Source organism: Cajanus cajan, chromosome 3 (assembly GCF_000230855.2).
Source record: "Cajanus cajan strain Asha chromosome 3, NIPB_CcT2T_4, whole genome shotgun sequence".
NCBI classification, from domain to species: Eukaryota; Viridiplantae; Streptophyta; class Magnoliopsida; order Fabales; family Fabaceae; genus Cajanus; species Cajanus cajan.
In genome coordinates this window covers 8739238-8754248 of record NC_138519.1, presented here as the reverse complement: position 1 = coordinate 8754248, position 15011 = coordinate 8739238, and the positions used below count along the sequence as shown (strand labels likewise).

General features: G+C 34.8%; 1 protein-coding gene across 1 annotated transcript; it reads left to right on the top strand.

Moving 5' to 3' along the window:
* Positions 1-1239: 1239 nt before the first annotated feature.
* Positions 1240-9187, top strand: LOC109816191 (putative caffeine synthase MTL2). Its single transcript, XM_020381088.3, has 4 exons — positions 1240-2383; positions 5988-6389; positions 7664-7921; positions 8787-9187. Exons 1-4 carry the CDS (start codon positions 2309-2311, stop codon positions 9153-9155), a joined length of 1104 nt encoding a protein of 367 aa, XP_020236677.1. The 5' UTR covers positions 1240-2308; the 3' UTR covers positions 9156-9187.
* Positions 9188-15011: the final 5824 nt, after the last annotated feature.

The following is a 15011-nucleotide window of genomic DNA, read 5'->3' as shown; positions in this document are numbered from 1 at the left end:
AACAACACATTAAGTGGAAATACTCACAGTACAAATGAAACGAAAGTGTGAGAAATAAAAGATAGAAGTTGCGGGGCTGAGGCAAAGATGGAAGAAATATGCCTTACCAACTCTTTTGCTTACGCAGCGGTTTCGTGTTTGTGGTGTTGATTAAAAGACAAAATCTGGTTCAGGTGATTTGGTGGCAGGCACAAGTACTACTAATGCTAGAATAAAGATACAATGCTAGGTATGAGTGGCTGCTAGCTCGAGCTCTGGGACTGCGTGAGCCATGATGGATTCAAGGAAGATTAAAGTTTAATGTATGTGATCTAGATCTTCCGGTGGGTATTCTTTACGTGTGAAAAGTGCCTAGTTTTCAAGCGTGAGGTGTGTGTGTTGTCTCTGTGAAAAAAGCCCCTTTCCCCTACAATGCGTTCAGCCTTATATACTGTGAGAGATGAGTTTTTCCCGCCCCTCCTCTGTAATGTGTAGAATGTTCTTTCATTTAATAATTTTTTATTTCTTCATTTTCCCTTTTTTTATTCGTAGGGGATATGATCGCTTCGACATAGGTCCGCTACGTAGACTGAGATTGGTGGCTGATTAGACAGAAATGGGTTGAGAAATATTTTTTTGAAGATTTTCTGTTTATTGCTTTTTCAATATTTATTGTTTTTTACGTTTTTATATATACTAAAACTCAGTATTTTTGAAACACCAAATTCATTCGTTATTTTTATATTTAACTTTATTCCTGAGAAAAGAAGAAATAGTATAACGTGAATAAAAATGAAAAATAATAAAAATGAAAAATAATAAAAGAAATGAAAAATAAATAAATAAAATAAATAAATAAAAGGGGGACAAAATTGAGTGTTTACACCATCTCATTGTTCACCCACTCTAATCAGCATCTTCGGAGTGCAATCCTACATAACACATAAGTTGTTGATGAAATAGAAAACACAATTTGTTTCATTTGTCAATTGAGAAATAGACAACAAGTTGCAACTCAATGTTGGCACATAAAGCATATTTTCCATTTTCAATCCTTCATCAAGTGTCATGTCCCTTCTTTATTTGCCATCAATTGTTTTTCATCTAGAAGTCTCACTGGACACCCAACCACGCCTCTCAACCCACATAATAAACTCAAGTTTCCTGTCATGTGACTAGAGGCACTTGTGTCTATAATCCAATCACTATGTTTACCTGTCACTTTGTCACTTGTGGTTCCTTTGTGATTGTTCAACAAATCCTTTAGAGTTTGTCATTGCTCAGAACTCAGTCCACTCAATGCATTTACATTAGTCCCATTGGTTTCTCCATTCACTTGCATTGCATTTGCTCGAAAACCTCCATTTTTTCTTCCAATCAAATTTCCTGGATTATCGTTTGCATGCAAGTCATATGGTGAAGGTATCTTTTTCACCAATTCGGTCTTCTTCTCGATCTGAGCTTTATCCATGAGGAGAGTTTTGTCACATGTTTTCACCGAGACTTTGTATGCTCTAATACCATAACAAATTTATGGAAAAAGAATCGTGTGTGTCATTCTATTGATCAATAGGTAATTATATATAAATATATGACAGTCACAGATCTTAAACTACAGGCTAAATTATCTCCCTCATATCCTTGATATGATTTAGCATTATTCTACAATAAAGGAGAATTAAAAAGGTCAATATACGACTGTGTGAACCTAAATCCTCTAAAAGATCCCAAATCAAGATACAATTCTATTTGAGAAATAGTTACGTATTATAATTTTTAAAGATGTATCATAATTATCTCTGCTTACAAAAGAGAATGTGGCTTTCCTAAGTTGTACGTAATATGAAAACTAAAAACATCCTCTGGTCTGGTCATTAATCGTAAAAATAAACGTGGTCAAATCCTTTTTTCCCTATTAGACCATATCTAATAAGAGTTATTAATAGTATTTTAAATATAAGAATCGATTCTTATAAATTTTATTATTTAAAGGCGCTGGTATGAATGATAAAATATAAAAACTGTTTTATATAAGAATTTTTAAGAACTTATTATCAATAAAAAAAAAGTATGTTTGATTAAATAAAAATAATAAAATACAAAATTTATAAAATAAATTAAGAATTTAAGTTAAATTCTTTGATTGAAATTATTATTAAAAAAAAACAATAAAAAAAAGTTTTTGTTACACAGAGAGACCCATAAAAATTAAATTGTTAAGTTAATATAAGATCGGAATGGTTTATAAATGATGAGGCTTCCCTTTGCCTAACATATATAGTTGTTTGAGTATTTTGTATTGTGTAGAATCCATCTCCATCAATAACTAATGGCAACAGAGAGAGTGCTTCGCATGAAGGGTGGTGTGGGAGAAACTAGCTATACAAAAAACTCCTTACTCCAGGTATATATATCATCTCGATCGATCTACTTTTTCCTACTTATTAAAAGAGATTTTTTTAGCCAACATGTTATAAGAAAAATGGAGTTTGCTGTGGCAAACTTGTGATGCTGTTGGAACTTGGAAAAGTCCTCTTAAGAGTTTCCTTCTGAAACACCATCATCTCTTTGATAGATTCAATATACTACATGAACTCAACGTGAATATTTTTATTCACACTCAGGCTTCCATACTAACCTAAGAGAAACATTTCCTCATAGTTTCTTACTAAATTAACCACCAAAATCCGCAGTTCCAGGATTTTTTACAAACCATTCCGATTTTTTTTTTAAATATTTGATTTTTATTTCAAAATTTATGTAATAAGGTTTTTTCTAATGAAATCCTTCCCAACCAGAGATTCTTAATGTAGTACAGTTCTGGTCTTCATCCATCAGGTGTACCACAGGGGATAAGATAATAAGATGAGCCATCTATATGACACCCTCATTTATATTTTTATTTTTAATTTATCTAACTTCAAGAAAATTGACTGCTAAATATAAATTATCATTAAAAATTAAAATTTATGAATAAAAAATTATTTTATATTTATCCACAAACAATTTATTCATACATTATGTAAGTTATATAATAACAATTTTGTAAATTTTGTTTTCAATAAACAGTCGGGAATATAAATATTTAAATTTTACTTTCACCGAATAATTATAAGTGAAAATAATTTTTAGTTTGCACATATTATATGTAACAACAAAATATTTGTAATTACACGTCACTTCTCTTATACCGAACAATATTTGTTTTAATAGTATAATAAATAAAGATTCATAAATTTTGAGTACGTAGTCATGTTTAATGTAATAAATATACTTCATATATATTAGAATTTTAATAACTTTTCTGGATTGGAGACCGAGAAATGATAAGATGAGTGTCTCTAAAAAATATTAATAAGATAAAATAGTATAAATAAATAAAAATGTTTAAAATACATTTTTATGTAGTATAAAAAAATATTATGCATGAAATAACTACAATTCCCTTGTTTAACTATGAGATCCAACCAATGATCTTTTGACTCATTTTTTTAACAACTTATAACGTGTTTTTATTTTAAAATTATAAGAAACTATTTAAAATTAAAACTTTGAGAATTTTGAAAATTCATATTTATTCGAAACACAATTAGTTTATTAGGAAATTATTTAACAATTTAACATAAAATAATTGTTAAAAAAATTATATAACTCCTACTCTTTGAATATTCTCTTCTAATGAAGGAGTGAATTTCACTCTCTTAACGTGCAACATTTTTATATTTTTATATCAAAGAAATGATTTATTATCTAGTAAATAATATCTAAATATCAAAATGAAAATATATTTTATCTTTAAAATTAAAATACTATTCCTTTGTATTATTTTATATTTATTTTAATATTTTTTAAAACTCGTTCTAAATTTAGTCATGTTTGGGGTATAGTTTAAACTGTTTTTTCTATGATGTGTGTTCTTACATTTACTATTGCAAAAACAAATTAGTCATGTTTGGGGTATAATTTAAACTAGGCCTGAGCACGGGTGGGTTCGGGTCAAAATATTTAGCCCAATCCAAACCGATCCAAAAAAAAATTAACCCATTTTTTATCGTAACAGTGTTTTAGGTTTATTGGGTTTGGGTTTGTCGGGTCTCAGATTAACTGGGTCGGTTTAGTCGGATTGGGCCATATTAGGCCCAATATTTTTATTTGTTATTTTTTTCAAAATCTAAACAACTATTTAATTAATTTGGGCTGGACCTACCTTTTTTTCTCTCTTTTATTCTCAACTATTTAAACCAGTGGAGTTGAGCCTTATTTTAGGGGATTATGAGACCTTTTTTTTTAAAGGAATTATAGGCATTTTCTATAGACTTTAATACTTAATAAATATATTACAAAAAAAGTAAATAAATAAATCACATTTAAATTTTTGTAAGTATAATTATATCAATTTTAAGCCATTTTTTTATAATAATTATTACTAAATTTAAATGCAAATCAATAAAAAAAGATAACAACAATGGAGGAGAGAGGGATGGCAAAGCCGCTGCGACAGAGGACAGCGTGGGATTCGTCGTAGTTGGAGACGACGATTTTGTCCCGCGTGGTGACAGCGATGACCGCGGTGGATCCGACAGTGTCGAAGTGAGGAGTACGAAGCTCGCAGCGGCAAGTGTAGGTGTGCTCGTTCTGGCTGCGGCGATGAACCTCGTTGTCCATGCGAGCAAAACCGTTCCCCCTATGCTAGGGTTCATTTGAGCGACGTCATTCGCCGGAGTCTCGCGGTCCAACGCGCGAAGGCTTCACTTGGCGTGGGCGAGGAGGACGTGGAAGTCGAGTGCTGCAGGGGGATGATCCTGACGGGACGGGCAGCGGTAGGGTTTCTAGTTTCTACTGCTGTGAGCACAAGGTTTCACGGTGCTTAGGGTTTCTACTTTCTAGTTTCTACTCTCGCGGTGCTAGCTAATAATATACCTTTTAATTGTTAAGTGTCGATCGGGTATGGATACTGACGGGTTCAAATATTTTAACCCAAACCCGACCAACAAAACCCATATCAAACCGAGTCAAACAACCCGCAAAATTGAAAAATCCCAAAATAACTGACTGAACTAAAAAATTGACCACGGAAAGTTTCAGTTTCGGTCGGTTCGAAACTTTCTGCTCACGCCTAATTTAAACTGTTTTTCTATGATGTATGTTCTTATGTTTACTATTGCAAAACAATGATGTGATATGAGATTGTTTACTTTTTCACTTACAAATTATTGTTATTATAAGGTAAGTGTACTAATTCGTATAAGTAATTTAATGATGAGTATGAGTGTTATCTCTTAAATGATTTATACAATATTTGATATACAAATCACTAATGATACTAAACAAAATCATCAAAAAAAATTTGATTGATTATGGAAATAAAGAAAGTAGTTAAACAAAAATAAATATTATAAGAAATTACTTTTGATATTTTTACAAACACTTGAAATGCAAAATCTAATTTTAACACAGTATTGAAATATGTTAGAGTTTAACTTCACTAAATCATATTCTCATGTTTACAAACAAACTCTAATCCAATTATAAATTTATAAATTATCATTCAACTCACAAATATACTCAAACTTTAATTTATTATGAGTCAGAAATTAAGTTTTTTTACTAAGTTATCAATTTCTTGTATAACTCAAAAACCTAATTTAAGAATAAGAGTTTATGAATGACTAATAGTATTTACTTTATTCCTAGAGGTAAACATCATTATCTCCTCTACTTCAATTCAAAGATTAACATGTATTTTTCAATCATTTTACACCCACAAAATTAAGTTAAAGGATCAAAGGTTCGCATCTGAGGTATATATTGTCCATTTTAATACTCGTTGGGCCGTCATGATTTTGTCCTTGAAAATGTGCTTTAAGTTAAAGAGAAAGAACGTTGATAAACTACCATTATCCTCGACTTCTAAGCGACATAAGACTTTTTTAGACATATTAGAACACTTTTTATTATTGTTGTACCTATATTTAAAATGATACTGACTTAAATTAAATTTGGTGCAGAGAAAAGTGATGATGAAATTGAAAACCATATTTGAAGAAAATGTAAAACAGATGATGTCCAACATAACTTCTGAAAGCTGCTGGAGAGTAGCAGATTTAGGTTGCTCTTCGGGACCAAATGCATTTATGTTTGTGTCAAATATCTTAAACATCATGGATAATGCTAGCTTGAGCTTAAACCGTGTGCCACTCCAAATCTACCTCAATGACCTATTTGGAAATGATTTCAATACCATCTTCAAGTTAATTCCTGAATTCTACCAAAGTATACATCAAGAGAAAGGAGACAACTTTGGATCATGCTTTATTCATGCAACACCAGGAAACTTTTATGGGAGGCTCTTTCCTGATAATTACATCCACTTCTTTCATTCCTCCTACAGTCTCCATTGGCTATCTCAGGTCAACACATTGCTATATATTCTTTCAGTATTGAATGATTAAAGATAGAATAAATTATTACACTAAAATCCTTTGAGGTTTCCTGAAATTACATTAACGCTACTTATATTTTAACATATGCAATAATATCTTTTATAGAGTTCACAATGTAATATTTTGTAAATAATTAAAGAAGTCAATATAATATGTAAGGAGTGTTAGTATATTATTTATCAAATAAATAAAATAATTAAGAGAGATTGTTGTAGAGGTGAAAAAGTAAAATCTCATGAAATTAACTTCAAAGGTATTTATGTAATTTACTCTTAATGATTTATTTTGAAATTAACAGTTATTTTATTTAGAATTTTAACTTCACATGCTAGCTCAAGCATTTAAATACATGATTGTTTGCTAGCATTCCATATTCTATGTCTTTACAAACACCAAGCTAATATTTTTTTTAGAAGGCAAAGATGTAATTTCATTAATTCATGCATCAACAAAGTTTACAAATCATTAGAAGTGATTACAAAAATAAAAAATGAAACAAAAATCCTGAATAATAGTAGCAACATGGTCCAACAAATTTTTTTTTTGCAAAATACAACTAAGCTGATAAACCATCATATTACAAAAACCATATATCAGAATATGTCTCTTAAACAAAGGATTGGTTGGGCCTGCCATTGGTAAAAGAAGAATAGTGCATCCTTATAGTTTGTTTTAACCTAACTCAATGTCCTGAGTTTGATCAGCTCAAACACTTCATCTACAGATGGATTAATCTCTTTGAAAATCTTCTCATTAATTTCAACACAATCATAATGACCAAAGAGTTGCAATCCAGATTATCATACCTGCATTACCTACTTTAAAACTTTTAGCAATTTCCAAATGATTCAAAACATGTACATGGTTCACAATGAGAGGGTAAAGATTGATGACAACCCCACCAATTATAGCAGTTTTGCCAAACTAGGTAAGACAAAAGACACCAAAATAATAGATGATCAACATTTTTAACCTCCAGGTTACAAAAAGGACAGGAAATGTCCTCATCATCATTTATAATTCCTCCTTTTATTGGCTGGTCCTTTGTTTGGACTCTTTCGTGAGCAACTCTCCAAGTAAACAATACTGCCTTAGATGGGACTTTTAATTTCCGTAACAATATGAACAAACCATTTGTATTGTTACTTGCACCTTCCAACAGATGATAGACACTAACAGATTATGATAATACTATTAATTGCTTTGAACATTCAAACCTTCTTGTATATGGTATCTATCAGGCACCAAAAACTTGGAGCAACATAGCCGAACCACTCAACAAGGGAAATGTTTATATAACAAGTACAAGCCCTCCTTCAGTCTATGAAGCGTACTTGAAGCAATTCAATAAAGATTTCAATCTTTTTCTAACATCACGCTCGGAGGAACTAATATCTGGTGGTATTATGGTACTTACTTTCATTGGCAGAGAAAAAACTAAAAAATTTAATAATCCTGCAGAGGTAATTGGTATGGTACTCAACGACATGGTCCAAGAGGTAAGCGATCGATGGGGTTTGATTATTATCCAAGAATGCACTAACTTCAAATTAAAATAGTATAGTTGTATATGTTTGTCGAACACATCCAACCCAAAATTTTACAAAACCCTAACTGCACTTTATAATTATTTTCCTTTTATTTTTATATCCATACACATATTATATACCTTAATAATTAGATAAAATATACCATCTTATCATATTTAAAATGATTTGCACGTGTTCAGTTTTAAAATTTTGATTCTTCAATTTGATTTAAGGATGGAATTTTATAATAATTTATACGTTGCATTATAACTATGTAGTATTTTATATTTTTTAAATTTATCATATTTACTTATATATTGTGTTGTCTTGGAATATTGAATACTGCCCATGTGTTATATATCTACTTTCTAATAGTGGAGTTGTCAAGAGTATTAGCCTGAATCAGCCACCAAGCCAAGTGTGAAAAATGGGCTAGGTAGTTAACTGAAGTTGACTTTGTATACAAGTAATTATTTTTTTAGTTTGACTTAGTTTATTAATTCGTTGGATCAAACTCAATTGGATAACTATATTTATTTATAATAACTTGCAGACTTTTGAATTTGGATTCAAATATTGTCATTGTAATTCTTACGCATCAAAGAAAAGGAAAAAATAATATCGAATAATTTTTTTTTTGCCTAATTAACCAATCTTATTTAATTGGATCAAATTGATTCAATTTTTTTCAAACTTAAAAATAAAGTACACAACTTGGCCTGGACAATTTTGATAGCTCTAATAATTAGCAATATAATATAAGACACTCAAATTAGCATTGGAAAAATACAGTTGTTTTTTGTTTGACTTCCAAAGTTTTTTTTATGATTTGTAGGGTCTGGTTGAAGAAGAAAAATTGGATTTCTTTGATCTACCTTTATATGGTCCAACTGCAGAAGAAGTTAGACAAGTGATTGAAGCAGAAGGATCATTTACCATTGGAACATTGAAGACTATGAAAATAGGTTGGGATGCAAACCTTGAAGAGGATGTTGATGATTCTATACTTGATAGCAAAATGAGAGGAGAGTTCACTGCTAAGTCCATGAGAGCTGTTCTTGAACCTATCTTGTCAGTTGAGTTTGGTAAAGATATCATGGATGAATTGTTCTTGAGATTTGCAAAGCTGGTTGCCCAACTCATTGATGAGTTGGAGACATTGGAGTATACTAATGTCGTAGTGTCCGTGACCAAAGATCCTTGAACATGTTTGGGTCCGGTTATTTATGATTTGCCTATTTTGGGGTCTTCCATGATCATATTTTGGTTCATTATTTATAATTTAATTCTCTTTAATTAAGAAATATTGGTCCTACTTGTCATATTTTTTGACACACTCATGACAAGCATGGTCTACTTAGATCTTGCATAGTTATAATAATATTATGTTTTAGAGTTGTTCTTACCGGAGATCGGTCGTAAGACGATCTTCTGGGCAAGATCGGTGAGCCTCCTTCGCCGGGTACGCTTACTGCTCCAAAGTGGGGGTGGTACCTACAAAAGAGACTCCGATGCTAAAGTTAGTGTTTGTGAGTGTATGAGTTTCGTATAAGTAATGCACGTACCTTTGTATAAATTAGGGTTTTACTAGGCCTTGGGCCTGAGATTGGTTACAATATGTTTAGATAGTGGGTCTTGTCCTGGCCGATGTCGCGCAGCACGTGTCCGATGTCAATCCGCACTGTGATGCCGAGCTTGAGCTCGGCTTAGCGGTACGGATGGTACACTAGCCCCCCGAGCTCCGAAGACCGTGGGTCGAGGAGTTAATGCCGAGCTCACCAAGGGGTCATGACTCTTCGCGTACGCCTCTCTGTCGTGATGCCATGTGTCATAACCGTCACTTCGTTCTTCGAGACGCGTGGGCAGCATGTTAATGGGAGGTGACGGTTATGTAATGATGGGCACATTTCGTCATAATGGGGCCCCATTAATGTGTCATCAGTTTTGTCCCCTATCTCTCCACGTGTCACGTCCGTTTCAAATTTTAAGACTTCTTTTCTCTCTCTCTCACGCCTTCTCCCCTTCACTTTAACACTTTCGTTCCTTTCCTTCCTTGGCTTCTTGTGCATGCTGAACTTCGCATTCTTCCTTTCATCGTCTCCATTCGCCTCTGTCGTCGCCGATTCCGGCAACCCAGCCGTTGTTAAGGTCATTTTCTGAGGAGGAGTACCAGGTACTTCCTTTATGTTGTCTTCTTTCTCGTTCTTCCTCTCTGTCGGTCTTCCTCCCCTTCTTCGTCTTTTCCGTTCTTCGAATCTTTCTATTTTCGATGGCTGGTAGTGGTGCTGCACCTTCTGCGCTGGCCAAGGGCAAGGGCAAGGGAAAGGCGCGCGGCAAAGCGGTGGCCGACGAGACGGCCGCTGCTGAGAAGAGGAAGGGTGGTAATAACCCTAGGGACGCCTTCCCCATCATCACTGGCTACGGATGGGTCAGGGGTGACGTCGAAGAATTCCAGAGCGTCTTCAAAACATTCCTTGAGATTAATGCGATGTGGAGATCGCTCAAGATCTGCCAAAGATCCATTTCTAAGCTCATCCGGCTCGAACCGTGTCAGCCTGGCGAGCGTGTATATATGGGGGGTACCTCTAATCCCCCCTTTTTCTATATGTACTAGTGTTTCTTTAGGGATTTAGGTGTATGCCTTCCCTTTACCCAATTTGAATGCAATTTTTTTAATTTTGTCAACTCGGCTCCTTGCCAGCTGCACCCCAATAATTGGGGGTTTTTTGAGGGCTTTTCAAGTCCTGTACTCGACCCTAGGGATAGGGTTGTCTCTGCCTATTTTCCTTCATTTTTATCAAACTTAAATTGGGTGAGCCTCCCTTGGGTTGGGTATCCTTGAACGGGAGTAAGGCTGGGGGTTGTTGTCTCTTTACTCCCAGTCATACAAGAGCTTCAAGAGTGAGTTCTTCCAGGTTCTACCCAAAGAGGTTGACCCGCTGAAGGATGAAGTGTTCCACTTCGGCGGGTTGCCGAGGTTCCCCTTTTACTAGCAGCAGAATCCGGTCAAGTTCAACGGGTCAAGCAATCTTCAACTGACGGCCTCGGATACTACTGCCATTAACAACCTAGTCGCGCTCCCGCGTCCCCTGGATTGCAAGCTCATCCTGTCGCTTGCCAATTCTGCGTACAAAGAGAGGGGTTTAGAGAGTGAGTATCTCAGCACCCTTAGTTGTTGGGCTTTCTGATTTTTTGTTCTTTTTCTTTTGTGTTGGATTTTTGTGTTTGTAGGTATCATGGGGAAAAGCAAGTGGGGCGAGCTGAAATCCCGCTACAATGTGGCTGAGATTGAGGTCCTCGAGCCTCTCGAGGAGGAGGTCGCCCCCCTGGAAACTCGCAGGAAAAGAAAGAGGGGGGAGAAGGAGGTCGGGGGGACCTCTGCCCCTCAAGATGTTGAAGAGGTGACCTCCAAGGCCGCCGATGCCGACCCCGTCGATCTAACAGGGAGCTCTCCGCCTGAGGGATCGTCCAGAGCCGCCGTGGAGGAGGTTGCTCGTGAGGCGCAGGTTGGCATTTTGCTTCTGGCTTATTGTCTTTTTTTTTTGTGGTACCTACAAAAGAGACTCCGATGCTAAAGTTAGTATTTGTGAGTGTATGAGTCTCGTATAAGTAATACACGTACCTTTGTGTAAATTAGGGTTTTACTGGGTCTTGAGCTTGAGATCGGTTACAATCTGTTTAGATAGTGGACCTTGTCCTGGCCGATGTCGCGCAGCATGTGACACCCTCTACCCCGCATATCATAAATCAATAAATTTAAATAATATAACTTTAATAATCAAACATGTTTAAAGAGTATCACATTTTTAACAAACATAATCAGCGGAAATTACAAAGAAATAAATCTCAAAGTTTTCAAAGTAATTTAAAATAACATTAACAACCTAATCTAATCTTATCTATACCCCGATGTCACATGTCCTATCAGAGCATAGCCCATAAAGAAGCCTAAGCTTCACCACCAACATCCTCAGCTTCATGCTGATAATCACCTGTATAACGGTTAAAGAAAAACAACACAAAGAAAAAGGGAGTGAGAAAACATCTCACTCGGCTCACAGTGTAGGAATATATATACTAGATAGCCAAACACAAACAAAACATATATAACATAGATTAACAATATCACATCTTACTCATTCAAGGCATATCCATTTGTCATATAATATCAAAAGACACATGTATGGATACGGACTACATTTTATCATGCATGTGGCGCCAGTCACTTATCACGTAGTATATTGCCGCTAGCAATACACAAAGAGTAGTCTAGGAGTACATGCCGGGACACAACCTCTGCGCACTCTCACTAGAAGGACATACTACCAGAGTCTCGTCGGGATAGCTAAGCCGCGCAAGATACATCCCATGCACACAATGGGCGAGACTGGGACTTCCAAACCGAGCCATCCCCAAGGACTGATCCCCACAGCTTTTACACTAGGGGGCCTTCTCTGGCGGCGTATTCCATATCGTACCCTTATCACTTTATGCAAATGATGCATGTCAAACAAGACTCTATGCATTCTCATATCACTTTATCACTTTCCATGGTCATTTCTCTTTATCACATTTCATATCTCATTGTCACATTATCACATTATCTATCTCATGGTCAATCATATCTCATGGTCATTTCACATCATATTTCATCATCACATCATATCATTAGAAACATCACATTCACATTATCATATCATATTCATAACTTTCACAATCATAATCTCAACAGAATTTCTATTCATACACACATATTAACCAAGCAATTAGAACATACAAACAATATAACATACAACAAACACAGGATTGGGGGCCAATCCCACTACCCAGCATACAATCCCACACCCAGAGCGAGATTTCTCACTCCCCCCCTTACCTGGATGACAAGCGCTGAAACTAAAGAAGAGCTTCCTCCTCTAGGCTCCTTCTACTAGGATAGAACCACCTCCTATGGATTCCTCTAGGTCTTCAAAGAGAAGAAGAGGAGAAGAAGAGAGTATAAGAGAAGAGAGAATGAGAATTGAGGGATGGTTTGCAATGGAGAAGTGAAGGGCTATTTATAGCCTTCATAACACATTAAAATATAAGTAAAATGGGCTTAGTGGAGTAATATGAAATGAATTAGTGGAGTTGGTGGAGTTGGTAGAAGAATTAGTGGAGTTATTGGATGAGTTAGTGGTGCTGGTGGATGATTTAGTGGACACGTTCTTAAGCACGATGATTTAGACCTTCTAGATGGCAGAATTTGGTCAGGTGGTCTTCATGAAAGTTTTAGCCGTGGCTGTTATCTTTTCAGTCGTTTTGGAATCACCGAAAAAGGAGGTTTATAACTCCAGATATGACCGTTTTAGTGAATAGGAGTCAGGCTGCCAGCGTGAGTCAAAGCTGTTGCGGTGTTTAGAATATTTAACATGGTAGATGAAGGAATTTGAAAATGGTTTCTTCATAACAGTTATACTATTTTCTCTTAGCTTTCCATTGATACAAAGTTTGCATCATTTGGACAACCACAGACCGAGTTATGCCCCAAAAACCGAGGCTTGCCAGTCAGCCCTGCGAAAACGATTTTAACAAAAAGAAAGTTTTTCAACTATTTAATTAAGTCCATTAACACACCTATCTTTCTAAAACCTACAATTAATCATAAATGGAGTGTAAATTAGCTACAATTGAAATAAAAGATAATCCTCAAATTATGACCAAATACTATGTAATAATAATAATAATAATAGTAATTACCATTTTGAAAATTGGGATGTTACAATACTTCCCCCCTTTTAAGAAATTCGTCCTCGAATTTCCGCAACGAAGAGGTTTGACTATGACTTGTTCAAGATTCTTTCTAAACTTCCTAGGAAAACCCACAACAAGGTCTAGACACATTATCTCATTTCCAAATAGGAACATCTAAAGGCTACAAAAGTCCTAAAAGGCTTCTGATGTTCTGTCTCATACTTATACAATACTAAATATAAGTACATAATATCCTCTATTCCTCTCTTTACTTAAGGCCACCACGCTTCCGCTGCGCCACTCTGATGCACCTTAGTAGCTCTTAAAACTCCCTTTAAGATCATCTTCCTAAATTCAAGATTACTAGGCTATAGATCCTATCATTGAACCCCAAAATACCATCAACTTCTACTCATAAAGGGCTATTTATACCTCTACCAATCTTCTCCACTTGGTTCACTAAGAAAGAATCTAACTCCTAAGCTTCTCTAATCTCGTCCATTAATTCATTAGTCATTTTCAACATACTAAATTCAATGCTCCTAAGGGTGAGCTCACACATCACGCTTAAGTCGCTAAGTTCTTTAATCAAATACAACCCTTAAATCGTCAAATATGGTAGGTGAAAGATCATCCTACTCAAGGTATCTGCTAGAATAATAGCTTTATTTCTACGACCTTCTCCAAAGGTTAAGCACTTAAGCATAGGTTCACTAGATACATATACCAGATTTCTAATTTCACCATTCTAGCTATACCCAAGTCAAACTCTTATTCATCACTTTATCTTATAGCCTCATATCTTGTCACCAAATGAATCAACTAATTATGCTTTTCCAATTTCTTTCAAGAATTCACTTGTTACTCAAGTCATACCTAGTTTCACACTACTAGGAGTAATCTAAAAAAATCCATTTCTCTAATCATAAAGGAAGATAAATATAAAGGTTTACTACTCAAAACATCGGTTGCCATAATGGCTTGGCCGAATAATCAATAAGATCAAAATCTTATTTCTCAACGAATTCTAACTATTTCTTTTGGTTAATAGATATTTAAAGCTATTATGATCGCTAAATACCTCAAGCTTAGAATCATATACGTAGTGTTTTCAAATCATATTAAAACTGCTAACTCAAAGTTATGGGTAAAGTAATTCCTCTCATGAATTTTCAGTTGCCTAGAATCATAAGCTTCTACCTTTCTTCTTGCCACAACACTCTTCCTGATCCTATCTTTAGAAGCATAACTATATACCACAAAAGTCTTTGTTAACATCTAGTAGTATTAACACTAGCCAATTCTTCCTTAATAGTTTGAAAACTAC

Coding starts and splice junctions, on each gene's coding strand:
- LOC109816191 (XM_020381088.3), top strand. CDS start 2,309: ATGGCAACAGAGAGAGTGCTTCGCATGAAGGGTGGTGTGGGAGAAACT. Junction 2,384..5,987: donor CAAAAAACTCCTTACTCCAG/GTATATATATCA, acceptor AATTTGGTGCAG/AGAAAAGTGATGATGAAATT. Junction 6,390..7,663: donor GTCTCCATTGGCTATCTCAG/GTCAACACATTG, acceptor GGTATCTATCAG/GCACCAAAAACTTGGAGCAA.